Genomic DNA, 17534 nt, shown 5'->3' on the forward strand with positions numbered 1-17534 from the left:
CAGCGGAGTGGGGCCCACGGCCGCTCTGCCCCACTGTGGCTCAGGTCCACCTCCAGTCCCGCCAGCTCCCAAGTTGGGTCAGCAGGGAGAGCCCTCGCTCTGTCTCTCTGTCCCTGGCCGTCTGCCCTTTAACCATTCATTTCCTGGCACTGTTTCCAGACCCTGCAGATGACTAACCTCCAGCTGTATCTGCTAATACAGCCTGCAGAGGTGTCCTTGGCCCAAAACAAGTTCCGTCGACACGGAGGCTGCCTTTGGTTTGGGCATTTTCAGTGGATGGTTTTAAAGATCTCATCTTTCGTCTCGAGGGCCTCATGTGCTTTAAGGCCATGGTTGTCAAAGGGTGGCCCGTGCCTGCCTCACCAGCCTCACTGGGAATATGTGAGAGATGCACTCTCTGGCCCATCCCAGAACACTGAGTGAGGCCCCAGCTCGGGGCGGGCGGGGGCCCTGCCATCCCCTCCACGTGGAGGACTGCCGTGAGGTGTCAGGCCGTGGGTGGCGGTGCTCTGGCTCCCAGTGGGGAGGCTGACACGCAGTGTGGCCACGCCACGAGTCCCTCTGCTAGTGGCGCCTGGGTGCCCGCCCCACCTCACAACACTGTGGGGTGAAATACGGTTTACTCGGCTTCAGACTTAGAGCGTTCGTCGGCTGGTGGCCAGGCGGTGTGTCTGTCATCAGGACAGGGACAGGTGTGGTCCACCATCCCACACTGGTCACCCTTCTCCACCCAGGATGTGAACTCCCACATGGGCTGTTTGGCGGGTGTCACTGTTTCCTTAGGTCACATGGTACCTAATCAGCTGGAATTCTCCCCAAGGAGACCTTGTGACAGTCACACACACTCCAGCCTCGCCCTGGAGCTCCACGCCGTGAGCGCTGACAAAGAACGTTTCTCCCCAGTCTATGCCCCACCAGACTGGGCGCCCCGACCCTGCTGTCTAGGGAAAGACGCGCGCTGGGAGGGGTGCTCAGCGGGAGCTTTACTTCTTTCAATTTAGATAAATAAAAAGCTTGCGAGGGAAAGCAGGCACAGAGACAAGTGGCTGTCTGCCAAGGCGACAATCAGCGCGGTGGGAAGGTGCTGCGGGGGCAGCGGCCAGCCAGACTCCGGGACGTTACTGGGGCCAGTTAATACCTGCTTAGTTAGCGGCTTGACTCTGTGCAGAGGCCGGCTGACATTTTAAGTTGCCACCTTCCCAGGTGGAGAAAAGTCAGCTAATGCCTGCGTTTAGCCGAGCTCCGTAACTACAGGCATTTAACTCCCTTTCTTGCTATGGTTTCCACGGAACGAAAGTGCGTGGTTGCTGAATGGGAGACGTATTACAGCAGCGAGGAAATAAAGAAGGAGAAATGAAAAGAAAGCAGCATAGAAATAATGGCCAAGGGCCCCCGTTGCTTATACATTACATCGGTAAGGGGCCCTGGTCCTGGAGGATGGAGAGTTTGTCCTTGAAATACAAAGTGCAGGGCTGGTGGTGGCTGTGCCTCCGCATGTGTGACTGAGAATTGTCCCAGGTGGAGGGTGAGTGGAAGGCGGGTGCAGAGCTGTGGGAGTCAGCGTGGCTGCTCCCAGCTCGGCTGTGGCCCCCAGTGAGGCACTGGCTGCTGCGTGCAGAGTGACACCCTCGCAGCCGTGCCCCACAGGACCGCACCGCGCTGGTGTCCATTCTGCCGGCCAAGTATCTTGGGCACTCGGTGGTGTTCACCAGTGTAGACAATGCTTAGAACACAGATCTTTTGGAGGAAGTAGGAAACTTAGAACAGTATTTAAAAATATCTTAAAACTGTATCCTCGGAAATTATTTCAAATTAAATGATGGCGAAATGGGAAAGGCTGGTTATGAGTTTAAACAGAATGAACGCCTGCCCTCCCCTCCCACCCACTGCCCCCTTACAACTGAAACCAAAAAGGAGAAGTGCCCTAAACACAAAATGTCAGGCTGCCTCTACTGGAAATCTTCATTTGTGAGAAATTACTAATTTAGGGTTTTCTCATCCATCTGTGGCAAAGTGACCTTATGTCTATGCAAGTGTGAGGTAAGCAGTTAAAAAGAGGGGATTTGGGGGGTTGTTTTCCTTTTGGGTTGGAGGACCACAAATTGGATACAAATAGAATTTGCACATAATTATAAAACAAATGAAAATAGAAAGCTCGCTTCGTCGCCGTGGAAGCTTGGTGACCACAAAGTCTTCCTCTGCGGTGAGTTATTTTAGGACAGCGGCTGACGCCAGCAGCCTGATGTCTGTACCCTCACCTCCCTCTTCACAAAAGGCTGTGGCCACAGTGCCTCAGGCAGGACACAGACTGACCGTCAGCTCCATCCCGAACCGCCTCTCCCGTGGAGCATTGAAGAGTCGCCGTGTCGGCGGAACCAAGGCACTTGCGCTGGATGGAAACGTGCTGTCCTCACATACGTCCAGCTCATCAGACTTCCTCTCCGTTTCCAAAGTTTGTCCGAGAAGCCAGAGCCCATGATCTTCTGCAGACAGCAAATGCCCATAGTGCCTGAGCGTGGGGACATGGCCATTCCCACAGCACCAATGACACAGGAGCTGCCACGAGCTCTGCATCTGAAGATGTTGATGAGCTGAAACGTGTAACCTTTTATACAGAATAGACAAACATTGGAGATTAGGGGAGACTGCAGCATCACGTGGTCTTGCTCCATTTTTATTTGGGGTCACGTGTGCATGTGGCATCGCCCGGCTACATCTAGGAACATTCAGGATGCCTCCTACCGCTTAGGGTCCTGCCTGAATTCCACGGCCCCGGGGGGTGTGTCCGGCAGTTTCTGTCTGGGACGCCCTCCGTGCCCTCCGCTCTGCTCCCCTGCTTGGCTGGGGTTGGGTGTCATGACGACCATCCTGAGCAAGTGCCTGCCCCCCGGGCAGCTAAGCGGCCAGGCCCCGGTCTGCCCAGAGCCCCGCCGCCGGCCTCTGCCGTCTTGTTATGTGAGACGAGCCAGGCAGAGAATGCTACAGCCTGCACTTCTCTCCTGTCGACGAATGACGTGGGCACGTGCACACGGGTGGCATCTGGCCGTGGGCACCACCAGTTCTCAGGGTGTCTGTCCATGTCTGTGGCCGCTGCTGCAGAGGCAAGAGAGGCCCAGGAATGTCACTTCCAAAGAAGACACAGCATCCTTTCTGTGCCCGTCGGTGCCCTTGACAGTGCTGCCAGCAGTGCTGGCAGAGCAGAGGGGACAGGAAGGACAGCAGGTGCTATTTTGCGTCCTGGTTCTGTTTCTCCTGAGCCCTGAGTTCACTCAGCCATCTTGGAAGACGGCAGCACCGAGCCCTCCTGGGCGTACTCAAGGTCGAGGGTCGCCAGGCTCAGGCAGCTTCTCTACCCCCGACGGCAAGTTCATGACCCAGTGACAGGCCAGCACCTCAGTGTGGGTTGGGCTGGGCATTCTGGGAGCCTGGGGGCTGCTTGCTGTCACCCAGTGTGGGACAGCAGGCTGGTACTGAGGTCCTGGCAGTGGCTCAGGGGAGGGACAGATTCTGTCACCTTCCCTGGGACAGGAACGCAGAGGGGCCATCAGCCTGCGTGGAAGATGCCTTTCCAGGGAGGTGTGTGAAGGCTGGTCCTCTTCTGACATTTTTACTGATAAACTAGAGAATTCTGTCTCTGAGCAGCCGCCCTTCTTCAGACAATAGTACAGCGGCTCCAGGAGGCTGAGGGACACCTGAGTCCCCACTGCTCATCTGGTCGCCTGTTCTCCGGGCGCCCGTCTCCCAGCATCCTTGTGGCCTCTGTCCAAGGCCACGCTCGTCCCTCTTCTCTGCTGTCGGCACGCATGCCATCCCCTCAGCCCACGTGAGCGTGTGATGGGTGAGTGTCCAGAGGCCCATCTGCAGTGTCCTGTGTCCCCACTCCCATGGGGGCGTGAGGAGCCACCTGGGGACGTTCGTCTCTGACCCAGGGGTCAAAGGCTTAAGCTCTGTTTACCAAGTCACGAAAATAAGTTTCTCGATAGTATCTAGCCCATCACACAGGAGGCCACCGGGTTTGTGTGAATAATTAATAGGTCCCTGAAACATGAAACACAGCAATGACTTTGTCAATTCCTAAACAGCATTTTAGGTTTGTAACTTGTTTTCTGGTTAGTTATGGCTGACCAGTGTAACCCCTGTCTGGCCGATAAAGGAGCTGAGTCCGGAGCTGAGGGCCAGGTGACCTGGCCCAGGACTCAGGGACCACCCTGGCCCAGGCAGTGGGAACGGGGGGAGGTTTCGGCTTCAGGCTCGGGCAGGGCAGGCAGGGCAGCTGGTGACCCGCTGGTTCCAAGGGATTCTCTTTAATTAGAGTGCTTGGCTTTCAGGCTTAACTTTGCCCCCCCTAGACCATGACAAATATTTTTCTGTCATTCAAGACATTTGAGAGCTGAAACCGTGAAATGCACACACAGGAAACAACTTGTTTTTTTCAGGTGGTTAAAACTGACATTCCAAGTCGAGCTGTTACAGCTCTCATTTTATGTGGGGCCTTCCCTCGGGCGTGGAGGGGCTGGCACAGGCCTCGGGTCTGCGAGCAGCGGGCTCTGGGAGGAGTTTGAACACTGTGGATAAATAGCGGCTCCCCGTTATCCGGTGCCCCCCATTATCCGGTGCCCCCTGTTATCCGATGTCCCCTGTTAGCCGATATCCCCTGTTATCCGGTGTCCACAGCATATTTTATTTTACATGAAGCTTCATTCCACTTTTTTTTGTTTCATTTCCCATCACTATCTCCTTCTACACTCAGGACAGGATTATTAACCTGGAAAGCCAGGGTTTTCACAAAAGCCAGAGAAAAAGGTGTCACTGAAACAAATCGTATTCGGTGCCAACCCTTAGGCCCGACTAGGAGCCGAGCATCCAGGGACCACAGAGCAGCAGCTGTGCCCAGGGCCCCACACGCAGAGCCGCACGCCGCCAGTGAGACGTAAAACGCAGGTCTGACCCCAGCCAGACCCCGCCTGCTGCGCACGGCCAACCTGCACGAGGCGCAGATTAATTTTTCATGGCGGCCTCAGCAGCAGACGTCTGCCCTCTGCTGTTTCCCGGGGTCCAGGCACTCCCTGGCCTCTCACGTCCGTGAGCTTGCGGGTGTCATGAGTGTGCCTTTACCGGTGTTCCCACCGACACAGGTGGCACCCACAGCAGTGCAAGGGCGCGTGCTCGGAGCCCTGAAATGTGTCGTCAGCTTTTCTGAGGAGCGAGGATTTGCCTGTTCTCCTCCCTCCAGCAAAGCCCCGGAGGCCGTGGGTGTGAGCAGGACGCCTCTGCACTGCACATTGTCGGTGGGGCGGTGGTGCTGGCCCGTAACGGCCGTGACTGTACCAGTAAGGAGTCAGGGCGACCAGTGCTGGGCAGCGACCATTACCCGGGTGCTCCTGGTTTTCTGCCTGTGTCTGTGGGGTGTTTTAAGACTGTTCTGCGTTTGAGAGAGAAGGCTCTGGATGGGTGGGACGTGACCTCCTGAATTGCTGTTACATAACTGTCTCCTGAACGGCCCTGCCCAGGCCCAGCTGTGGGCTGGGCGCCTCGAGCGCCCGTGGCCGCTCCCTCCCAGTCGGGGTGGGGGGGTGCGGTGTCCCTGTCCCGTGGGGCTGCTGCCGGACAACACTGGTCTCTTGTCTGTGGCCGGGGCACTTGGCTCTGTGTCAGCAGATGGCCTGCTCGGCCCTGCATGGGCCCAGCTGTGCCGAGGCGGGATACACAATCACCCCTTGACCAATTATGTGGTGGCCGTCCCTTCAGCAGCGCTTGTGCCAGGGAGGGGGCAGCTGGACAGCAGGCTACTGCCCGTCGTGTGGGCGTCTGGGCATCTGGCCGGCATTGCCCACGTGCCAATGCCGGGAGCTTTGTGAAGTCCCCAGGGCCAGGCCCTGCCCTCGGCTGTCCTTTGGGTGACTAACGGCAAACACCAAGGGCCGGGCATGGCTTCCAGAGGGTTTAGCTTTGTCCATCCCCTGTATACACTCAGGGAGTGGCCCACTAGCCCCTCGACCCACAGTAGGTAATTTACAGTTATTAATAAATTGGCCCAGTCCCACCCTACCAGGACTCGGGCCGTCTGAGGGGTTCAGGAGCACAGCGGGGCTGACCTCCAACCCTGGTGGTGGGGACGCAGGTGGAGATGACTGACACACAGCAACTCTTCCAGGGTTCCTTGGGCCACCTTCCTCCGAATGAGGGGACCGTGTGAGCGGGGCCCATGGGTGCCGTGAGCTCCAGCCTCCTACGCTGCCCCCTCAGGGCAGCGGCCTCGGCCCTTAGACAGACACGTAGTCTGCTGATGCCCGCAACACGCCTGCGGTTTGTAGGGCATGAGGATTTCCTCTCTTAGTTTATGTGTAAACCAACTCAAAATGGCTAGCTGTAAAGTAACTGGTTCTTTGTTCATACGTCACTACCTTCCCCTTTGTGTGCATGTGAGCCTGTATGAATGCATTTCAGCGTGTGTGTGAGCACATGCGGGCACATGTGAGTATGTGTGTGCACGTGTGTGCATGTATGAATGCATCTGAGCACACGTTTGGGCACTAGTGTGCATGTGTGAGTGCATGTGGGCACGTGTGTACATGTGAGCGTGAGTACGTGTGTGTGAGCGTGTGCATGCACGTGTGGGCACGTGAGTACTGCTTGAATTTCAGCGTTGAATAAATTTGGCTTCAGTCACTCCACTCACCTGTCATCCTGCCGTGTAAGTGCTGAGATAAGCACAGGAGCTAAAAACAAACTTTCTTAAGCGTAGAAAACTCGTAGTTCTTATACCTTGAAACGGAATAATGCATTTTGTTTAGCAAAGCGAGGTCACTGTTATGACAGGTATTTTTATAAGTATTATTTTGACAGATACTGTAATGTCCCAGAGGCAGGAAACCAGGCAGTGGAACATGTGAAGTATTTAAATTACTTTTCTTAAAATGAACTTCATGTTTTAAATAATAGATGTTTACCTCCCAGGTTAAACCTTAAATATTCCCATTTTCACTGAAATGGTGTGTTTTTAAAAGCATAAAGTTATACCCACAATCCGTTGCATTCTACTTACCACCAGATAAGTACCACAGCGTGAATCCTGGGGGAATTTTAAATTGACGTTTTCAAGTTGTCTGTCCGCAGCCCGGCTGCGTGGGGGCCGATGGGGCTGCTTCCGGACAGCGCGAGACGTGCCGCAGCCACACGTGGGATTCATGTATTCTCACACTGAATTTCACAAAAGGGAACACCGACTGGCAAAATGTGCCTCTTACTCTATGATTTTATTTTTTACATTTCCCGTTATAGAAATGTGCATTGAGTCCAGCCTGGAGTGAGGTCTCTTAGTAAAGGTCATTACATTGGCAGAAGACAAGAGTCTTGTTCCCCAGCAAGGAAAGGAGAGGCTGATGGGCAGGAGGGTCTGGGTCTGCGTCCTCACTGAACCCAGTTGGTGTGGAGACACTCAGTATTCATGAGGGAGAAACACGTTCAGTGCAAACAGCTCAGGCGTGTCCCCAGCAAGAACCCCCCCAGAGTGCCAGGTGCTGGCCGCTGGGAACTCAGGACATTCGTCTCGGGCTGGTCTTTGCCTCATCGTTTCTTGTGTCCGTGATGATGACGTCATAGACGGTGTTGGCTGGGGCCGATACTGAAAGATGCTGCTATCTCCATGGGTCCCGCCAGCTGCACAGCGGTGTGGGCTCTTCTGCTGGCCCGAGAGCGTGGCGGGCAGGCACTGGGCACGCTGACTGCGTGTGGACCTCTCGTGACGATGTCTGTGTGGGATTCTTTCCTGAGGACTCAAGGCTTACAAGTGACTTCATCTCTTAATTAAATGAAGCTGAAACAGTGAATGAGCTTTTGCCAGCACAGTCTGGTGGACGCTTGGCTGCTGTTTCAAGCTGCGTATTGTCAGACCGCAAGCGCTAGCTTCTCTGTGTGCGCGCCCCCATCTTTTCACTGTAAACATGACATTGTAAGTGTTTATGTTGGGGAGAAGATGTTACTGTACCGAGAACTGTCTCCCACTGCTCCAGATGGAGCTGGATGTGGAGGAAACAAACTCCTGAGCAAAATGCTCGTCTGCCGCCCTCAGCTGTCCCGCTCCTGGGATGAGCTGCTGGTCCCCCTCAGATGCCGACTCAGCCACAGTCTGGTCCAGGCCTCCTACCCCACAAGGGGGGGTTGCACGCACTTCCCCTCACATGGACACGGGAAGCCCCAGGACACCCTTTAGCTCACACCTCCCACCCACAGTCCCGGGAACAGCCCTTCTCAGCTTCTCAAGGCAGCAAGTGTGTAGCCTCCACTGGCTTGCCTCTGAGTGGTGCAGGGCACAATTTTCCCTCTGGGGTGGCCGGTAGTGATTGAGGGAGGACGCAGGCTGGTGCCTGTTTGAAGTGAGGGCTCGCTAGGCCTGCTGGGCCTTTTATCTTCTAATGTGTGAGCCGTGGGGCCCAGAGAGTTAATGCAAATCGGGTACTTTCGCCTCCTTATAATGAGGGACCCGCTTCATCCAACCGGCCCTAGGCCACGTCTGCACCTGGGACCGTGCGAGGGGCCAGCCAGCAGGAAGACCCACGTCCGCTGGCCACGTGGAGATCAGCTGCCACTGACGGCTGTGTCCCAGCGTCTGCTTCCCGTTTCTGAGGTTCATTTTTCTCAAATTGGCGTGTTAAAATGAAAGTTAAGATCTGTACACGCTCACTGGAATCGTGCTCAGAGGCTGCCTGTTCAGTGGCTGCAGAGACCTGGGCCCGGCCGGAGCCGGAAGCTTCCTCCTCCGTCATTTCCTACTGGAGAATTCACGGCTGGAGCCCCATTTCTCTCCAGGACACTCAGTTAACAGATTAGCAGTGGCATTCCCAGCGGTCTCCTGGAGTCTCACCGTCAGCTCCTGCTTCGTGTTCCTAAAACCAGCCTGCACCCGGTCCCCGCCTGCCCTGCTGGCTGTGTGTTGTGTTCCATCCCAGCTCCCTCCAGCCCCACCAGCACTGCCGGGAGGGTCTTTGTGACCTGGCTCCAGGCTCCTTCCAGGCAGGCTCAAGTGACTGTCAGGGCGGCCTTTTCACGGTCAGTGGGGACTGACCACCTCACGGGCACTCACCAAGCCATGGACCGTGGGACGTTCAGTGTCATGACTTTGTCAGTGGATGGACCCATGAGGTCTCCACTGCAGGGCGGATTCTTCCCACAGCTTCTGCTCATCGCTCCTCCACTCTGTTCTCTGAGAACCCTGCATGGTTCTGGGGCCCAGACCCACCTCAGAGCCCCGAGTGGTGTCAGGGTAGTGACGGGCTGACCGTGGGGCTCCTTGCTGCCCACCGGCCACCAGCCTGGCCAGGCGGTCCTGACTTCGCTGTGTATTTGAAGTCCTAGATAAGCGTTCTTACACAACTACCACTCGACTGCAAGAGGAAGTTTGGCTCATAGGATGGTCTCGTGTCAAAGCTGTTAAAATTAGTCCAGCAAGAAAAGAGCAGCGGTCTGAGTGGAGAGGGCGGGCAGGCTGCACTTGCTGAGCCTGTGGGCCGGTGCCACCGAGCCTTTCCAGGTTGGCTGTGGGACCCCCCGAACTCCGGGGGGCCGTTCCTCAGCAGGCGGGTGGGGCCTGTGTGCTCTTGAAGATGAACAGCTCCTGTTCCTGGTGCCGTTTGCCTCCTACACACGATCCAGACGTCATGTCACAGGGAAACCACTCTGTGGTTAAGCGTCACTTGTCTCTGCTGAGGCCCCGATGTGCGGTGCGGAGAAGGGGGTCCAGACGGAGCTGGGGCAGGTCCGTGGGCCCACTTTCCACCTCCTGACTCCACTTATGTGTCTGAGAGTGTCACGTGCACACCGGGCCGCGGTGTGTCCTGGAATGCAGGGGTGTGGCCAGGGCGCCCGGGGGAGGCAGCTGCCATGTCCCATGTCACTGGAGTTCCGTGAGGTTTGTGGCTGACACTGTCTTCTCACCAACATGGGCTTGGCTGCCCAGTGCACATTCCAGTGCCGTGTGACACAGACCTAACACCTGGAGCGTCCCCCATCGGGTGTGGGGCACGTGCCAGTGGGTACCGGGCAGCACTGAGCTGCCACCAGCCTCTGAAGAGGGCAGCCCGAGCCAGGCAGAAAAGGCCAATTTCATTCATGTCTGTTTGTGGATGAAGGTTGCACTGAATCCGAGAAGCGGATCCTGTCCTGTGGGGTGCACGTCCGAATCTACTGGGGGCAGGGGTTTCGGCAGATGGCTTTGTCTTCGCGTTGCCCTACCTTTCTGATGGGGTTGCCCAGCCGCACGTGGTCGTCACAGCAGTCCCTCGCCCAGGCGCATGCAGAGTGTCTTCACACACTGTGACACATGTGTGGGAGGGATGGGGCTGAACAACAGGCAGCCTCCGGCTGTGCCAGGACGGTCCATGCCGTCCTGTCCCAGCTGCTTGTCCTGCGGAAAAGAGCACAGCCTTGCATGTTGTCACTACTGTGGTCCTGGATGCTGGTCCCAGCGGAGGGCATGGCAGGCATGTATGTGCATGTACGCATGTGTGTGCGCGCCTGCACATGCATGCACATGTATGCCGGTGGGCACATGTGTGCATGCGCGTGTTGTGTGTGTGCACGTGTAGGCAGCCTGAGTTCAAAGCCAACACCTACCCAAGTGCCCCAGGACGCTGGGATAATGAGGCCTTTTGTAGGCTCGTTTGATTGTATTACAGAGAAACAGAGGGGCCGGGAGGGGACTAACACTTAGCACCTGTCACAGGCCTTCCTTTTGAATTAGCCTCTGCTTGTAAAAGTTTAATTGATTCCCAGCGGGCTGTGCGCAGGCGCTCAGGGCGTTTTGTTCTCCCGCCAGCTCCACGGCTACTTGGAGAACGAGCCGCTCACGCTGCAGCTGTTCATCGGGACGGCAGACGACCGCCTGCTGCGGCCACACGCCTTCTACCAGGTCCATCGCATCACGGGCAAGACCGTGTCCACCACCAGCCACGAGGCCGTCCTCTCCAACACCAAGGTCCTGGAAATTCCACTGCTGCCGGAGAACAACATGCGCGCAATGTAAGCCCCTGCCGGCCGCGTGGCCTCAGGGTGGCCGGGGCCTTGGCTGAGCGTTCTCCGCAGGCGTAGTCGCCCCCACAGTCCCTCAGCTCAGTGGCCCATCCTGCAAATAAACTTTACAAATGTTTGTGACAACACGTATTTTCTTCCTAGGGTTTTAGCCGCTGTGCATATTGCCACTTAAAGTAAACAGTTGCACAGCTGTCAGCACCTCCCCTGTGCCTGCATCCTAAACGTGACAGCATTTATTTCTGGATACAGTGGTGCAAATTAGAGGGACGGTTAAAATGCAGACACTGAACCATTAAAGAGAACAGTGTGTCTCTGCACGGCGTTCTCACGGGCCTCTGACAGTGTGGAATGAGGGCCTGTTGTGCAGGGTCGGCTCTGACTCAGTAGCGTGGAGGTGAACCCTCAATCAGCTGAGCCTTAATCTCATGTCCACATGGGGCCTGTACCCGCCTCTTCACTGAATCCTGCTAATGAGTGACTGTCGTGTGCCATGCACGTCACTCCCAAGCTGTGGAGGCTGCAGAGCAGGAGAGCAAGGTAGTCCCACGGGGTTAACATTCTGCTGGGGCCCTGGGGGCTGGGAGACAGTGTGGGGGCGTGTGTCAGGGCGCTCAGGGACCCGGGAGGTCAGAACTGTGTCTCTGGGGAGTTGTGCAGGTGGAGAGCTGAGTGTGCAGGGAGGGCCAGCCCTGCGGACGCGGAGGGAGGCCACAGGTGTGAAGGTCCTGGGGCAGCAGGGATTTGGGGTGTCTAGACGTAGGGAGAGATGGTGGGAGATGGGGTAAGTGGGATCTTGATAAGTTTTGTGACTGTTAAACCCTCTAAGTTGAAAACAAAGGCAAAGCTTTCTCTCCATGTTGGTGTTTCACGGATTTGGGGGAATCTGTGCACGTCAGAATCCTTTCTCGGTCCTTGGGTTAGCTGCAGGAGCTGTAATCACAATTTTCCAAGGACTGGGACAGTCAGGTGTTGGAGAGAACGCATGGGTTTTGTCAGCGGCAGCAGCTGTGGTTTCAGTGACCGCTGCATTTATGCCAATAAAAAACGCTTGAGTCTGAGAGCAGCTGGGATGCAGCAGGGGCCCACCAAGCACGGGGTGGGTGTCACAGCAGCTTCCCGAGAGGACAGTGTCGGTCTCCACCCGGCAACTTCCACATGGGCTGTTGTGCTGGAGTCTAGTGGCAGATGAAATAAGTGAAGTTAGACAAAATCACATGAAGGCGTAGAAAAGCTGGGATCTCAAGCTGAGTGATGGGGCTGCTGCCAGCGCCTTAAATAAATGGGGGGCCGGGCGCTGCACCGGGTGGGGGGGAGCGGGGAGCCACGGGGCCTGGCTCTGGGCTTCCTGCTCCAGTGCCCTTGCCTTGCAGAGGCCACCCTGGGCCTGCCGGCGTCTGGGTGGTGGACAAGGGACACCACGGCCACGGGCACGGGGTGGGTGGTCTGGTGGCTGCCCCTGCCCCACCCCACATTCCCATGCGGACGGTGGTGGGGCCGCCCTGGGTGCACGCCCCCGGTGGGACTGACGTGCGGGCCTTGCTTTGGGCAGCATTGACTGCGCCGGCATCCTGAAGCTGCGCAATTCGGACATAGAGCTGCGGAAGGGGGAGACGGACATCGGCAGGAAGAACACACGCGTCAGGCTGGTGTTCCGGGTGCACATTCCGCAGCCCAGCGGCCGCACACTGTCCCTGCAGGTCGCCTCCAATCCCATCGAGTGCTGTAAGTGGCCCCCGGGAATGCCAGCCGGCGTGTGCCAGGCACTTCCCTTGCTTTTTGTTTGTGTCGCCTGTGAGCTGTGCTTGCCTGTCAAACACTCACATTTGCCTTGGGACGCAGCCGCTGCTTCCGCAGGACAGTGGCTTCACTCAGTGGCTGCGAAGGACTCGGTTCAGTCAGCTGCCTCGGCGCAGCGCCTGGCCCTGCGTCCCAGCTCCTGGGGTGGGGTAATGAACAGGACAGAACGTTTGTCCCAGAACACAGAGCTCCACGTGGGCCACATCTGCGTCAGTCCCCTCCCACTTCAGAAAACTTGGGAAGGTGGCAGTGGCATCGCGGCCCACAGGGTGGGACGAGCCTGCTTGTCAGCTTTGTGGCCCGCCTTCCCCGGCAGCTGGCCTGATCCCTGCGCTCTGCAGCAGGGGCTTGATCGCCACAGTGTGGGGTCCACTCCATCTTGAAATGACTTTGCTAATTTTTGGTACCAAACTGGGTCACTGACGAAGCTCTGTGTGGAGCATTCTCCGGGATCCCAGGGAGGGTCTCTCGAGGAAGCATGGGCCAGCTTGGCCGTCCCCACTGGCCCCCTCAGAAGGGCCCCTTGTCCACTGCAGGCCTTCGCAGCTGCTCCTCCTCCACCCCTCCCCTCTGAATGAGCCCCAGGTGTGGGGGCTGTTTCAGGAAACTCACCTGGTCCACTTGTCTCAGTGGAAGCTGCTCTGTTTGGTTCCTTTGCTTCTTACCTGAATGGAGGTTGACCGGTGATGGGGGCTCCTCGTCCTGCAGACCCAGCCCTTTGTCTGCGATGGTGGCTGCCCTGCCTTGCTGTCCCCTCTGGCCCCTGCCCCTCCTGCTGGGCCCCCGGTTGTCTGGCAGATGCCTGCCCTGTGCCTGTGGTTCTGGGCAAGTTGCTCACCTTTCTGCACTGTGGCCTCCATGACATTGGGACCTCACTGGGGACTGAGAACCCCTGGCACGTGGCCCAGCCCAGCCTCTGCACAGACTCTGCCCTTCTGCCTTTTGGGACAGTGCACCCTCTCCCAGCATCGGGTGACGTGTGTGTACTTGGTCCACCGGAGGAGCCCTCTCGGGAGCGGTGTGGAGGCGTCTCACTCATACGCACTTTCCTGACCCCACGCAGCCCAGCGGTCGGCCCAGGAGCTGCCCCTCGTGGAGAAGCAGAGCGCAGCCAGCTGCCCGGTCCTTGGCGGGAAGAGGATGGTGCTGTCCGGCCATAACTTCCTGCAAGACTCCAAAGTCATTTTCGTGGAGAAAGCACCAGGTATGTTCCTTAGAAGCAGACGGGCGCAGTGTTTTCTGTTTGGGGCGCTGGTGGGGGTTGATCCTGGAGGCTGTCGCGCTCGTGTCCTGGGCACGGAGCTGGCTGTGACGGCGATGAGTGTGCCAACAGGAGGTTTATTTCTGGAGCCGTCGAGCACCCACCCTTGGACACATCACTGTTGGTGTTGCAGGGCTGCAGTGGGGCCGCCTCGAGGACCGGCACGCTGTCCCTCTAGGCCGTGTGGTGGCCTTTTGCCCGGACTGTGCGGGGTACCTCCAGTGTAGACAGGGGCCTCCCCGTTCTCAGACTCAGACTCTCAGAGGCAGGCGTCCAGGCAGTGAGTGGCCACAGGAGCCAGTGGGACCCGCACTTGGGCTCAGAGACCTTTCAGGCCCTGTCATCCTCTGTGTGGGTGCGCACCCGTGATGCCCACACAGTGTCTGTCCTTTCGTGACGGTAGCCGCTAGGGCTCCAGCCATTGTGTGAGGGGGTGTAGACCTCTGTTGGCGAGTGTAGACCTCATCTGTGTGGGTGAGTGTGGACCTCTGTGTGGATACTTGAAGAGGGAGCTGTGGGCAGAGCCTGCTGTGGGGTGAAGGGGAAGAGCCTCTTTCCTCTGGTATTTGGGGACCCGGGCAATGAGCCCCTGGATGCTGCAGGACAGGTGCCGGGGGTGGCACCGCTTCTGCCTGTGGAAAAGCCACTGGGCGCGTACGAGCGGGTGGGCCACCTCTCTGGCGCCCCCTGGCACTCTGGTCCGCGGAGCAGCCTGTGCCCTGCCGCCGGGCCACAGGCGTCTTCTGGGGGCCGTCGCTGGACCGCTTTTCTTCACATTTTCCAGTCGGAATTTTCTTGAGAGCTCAGGGCAGGACGCGTGCTAATCACTGAGAACTGCGGAGGCTTTCAGCCTCCATAATGGGCCTTGATTTTGTGCAGTTGGCAGGAAAGTGAAGTGCTTCAATCAGAGTGAGCTTAAAGGTGCTTCCCGGGTAACGTGGTCTGCCTATGTAATCACGCACATAATTGGAAAATATGTCTGAAATTATGGAGAAAACCCAACTAAGTGCGATGATAAGGAGAAGAATTTGCGTTACTGGAACGCCCTTCTTTGGAGGCCGTTAATTTTGAAATAATTGAAGCTTTGAGCTTTAAATGCGTGTATATGTGCGTGTTGGGGAGGAACATGGGACACGACTTTGCTCGCTTGCCGCGCGGTCAGACTCTGACCGGAGCTGTTTCACAAGGAGGGGTCCTGCAGCTTTCCTCACTGATTCCTTGACAATCATCGTCTTGCCACTAGGGTGGGCCTGGGGGGCATCAGCCTTTCGTGGGCACGAGAGGCTCCTGCTGTGGGAAGCTGCCCACGGCCTGGACTGTCCACTCAGTCACCGCGTCTTTGCTTTGTGGTCTCGTGGGCGCCATGTGGAGGTTGGCCGCCCGCCCACGGTGTGGGGTGTCCACCATCGTCCTCCCAGGGTCCCCGGGTGCAGGCAGGCCGAGTGCCAGGCTGTCCCTCGTGGTCGCAGAGAGGCTGTCCCCACCCCACTGTGTCCTGCAGCAGCTCAGCATCTGGTGCACAGAAGGCGAGACACAGATAAGCGACGTAGACACATCCTGCACCTGTGACAGTGACACATCTGACACTGCTGGTCGTTCCACGTTTGTGCTGCAGCTAGTTCGTCTGTGTGTGCACGTCGTGTGTTTCCAGGAGGGAGTACTGTCCACGCGCCCTCTTCCCGGGCGTTGCCTCCTTGGCAGAGGGCGCTCACCCTCCTGCAAGCTGACGTGCGCTGTGACAAACTGGGCTTTCCCCCGTTGGCTGTTTGGAGAAACTACTAAAGTCAGTTTAGATCAAGAACACGATTAGCCTCTGGGCTTCCAGTGAGGCCAAGGGTCTGCTGTCCAGTTCTGTGTAAGTGCTGCTGGTGGCACCCAGGCCGAGTGCCAGCGGGCAGATGTGGCTGCGGGACCTTGCCACAGGGTTCTTCCAGCGGTTGTGGGAGTGGCTGCCCTCCCCGCCCTGTGGGGAAGCCCTCAGGGCTCAGCCTTTTGTGCTGCAGGGAGTGACGGGCTGCCTGGCGCCTGGCCGCTCAGGAGTTCTGAGAAGGCTGTGCCTCTCACGGTGACGACACGGGCCCTGGTGGAGGACTGCAGTGATTGGCAAATGGGAGCAAGGCGTCCTCGACGGCCCCGCCAGTGGACACCAGCCAGGCCCTCCCGGTCAGTGAGGGGCCACAGGGACCGTGAGACAAGTGTCATGAAGGGGGTAGATGGCATGTGACACAGCTGCTGTCTGGAAGAGTTGTGTGATTTTTCTCAGGTCTTTTGCTGAGTTGTGCAAAAGGCCCCAGTGTGGAAACAGCCTTTCCTTCATGGACTCAGACAACATTTCCCAGGGTGAAAGTCCATGTGTGGAGACCAAAAGGGTCAGGTGCAGGACGCCCAGCATCCTGGGACCACCAGCTCAGACCCCGCAGACGTCCACTTGTGAGAAGTAGAATATTCACACACACCCCGCCCCCAGCCACTGAAGGTCACCACAGCTATCTTTTCAGATCTGTGAACTAAGGACATGTTTGCACATTTGCATGAAAATTTGAAACAGCCCAGGGGCACACGCAAGGCCAGTGTACCTGAAAACACCGGAAGACACCTCTGGAGACCATGAACTCACTCTTCTTTTAGAGATGGGCCTGAGAGAGAAGAGGAGGCAGAGATTTCGCAGGTTTAGCAGCAGTAAACATTGAGTTCTTGCTGCTCAAGCTAAAAATAGCTCCTTTTTGTAAAGTCACCTGTCTATTCTGTTGCAGTTATTGGGCACAATGAATGAAGCCTGTTTTGGCCTCTTTTGCTGCATAACGAACTTCACCAAAACAGAGGTGTTCAAGCAACAATCACATCGTGCGCTGGCAGTCGTGTGTGTGCTGGTCTCGGCCTGTGGGCATTTGTGTGGCCACCGCAAGCTGGCAGGTCAGCTAGGGGCCGGACAGTGGCCTTCTCTCTGAGTGCAGGCTCACGGCTGCCCTCAGGTCTCCTTGGCATCCTCGTGGCGCCACACCTTCTTACACCCAGAGCAGAATCAGTGCTGCCCACCAGGCCCGAGAGCAGCCAGGTCGCTGCCTGCCAGATTCGGGGTGAGGCTACCGACCTATAAGTATGGAGGCACAGTTCATCAGAGCCCCAGTGACCGCCCACCACAAAACCAGATCACGTCTTTTCCAAAAGCTCTTAAGTAGGTGCCCAAACTCCTTGCCAAAGTCCCAACCCCAACATGGCCAGACCCCCAACCCCAACACGGCCATACCCCAGCTCCAAACCTAACACAAGCAGATCCCAAGCCCAGCACAGCTGGACCGCAACTTTCCTGTGTCTCCCCTGTGGGGCCCTCCCCTCTCCTTTGCTCTGTCTTTGGGTCTGTACCAGCCCATCCCTTTCTGCCAGCCCTCCCCCGTGTCCTGGCATGGCGGGTTCCTTGCCTGCACTAATTCTGTGCCTCAGAGGCAGC

General features: G+C 57.3%; 1 protein-coding gene across 11 annotated transcripts in view; it reads left to right on the forward strand.

Annotated features, from left to right (window-relative positions):
* The window catches only part of NFATC1 (nuclear factor of activated T cells 1), a 105159-nt gene that overhangs the window by 29786 nt on the left and 57839 nt on the right, over positions 1–17534 (forward strand). For all 11 annotated transcript variants that reach the window (XM_074339798.2, XM_074339800.2, XM_074339801.2 and 8 more), the window contains exons 4-6: positions 10814–11016; positions 12578–12750; positions 13889–14029. In XM_074339798.2, coding sequence (XP_074195899.1) covers positions 10814–11016; positions 12578–12750; positions 13889–14029 — 517 coding nt within the window. The remainder of the gene's footprint in view (positions 1–10813; positions 11017–12577; positions 12751–13888; positions 14030–17534) is intronic.

Source organism: Rhinolophus sinicus, chromosome 4 (genome assembly GCF_057876585.1).
Source record: "Rhinolophus sinicus isolate RSI-liver-muscle chromosome 4, RSI-T2T, whole genome shotgun sequence".
In the NCBI taxonomy this organism is placed as follows: Eukaryota; Metazoa; Chordata; class Mammalia; order Chiroptera; family Rhinolophidae; genus Rhinolophus; species Rhinolophus sinicus.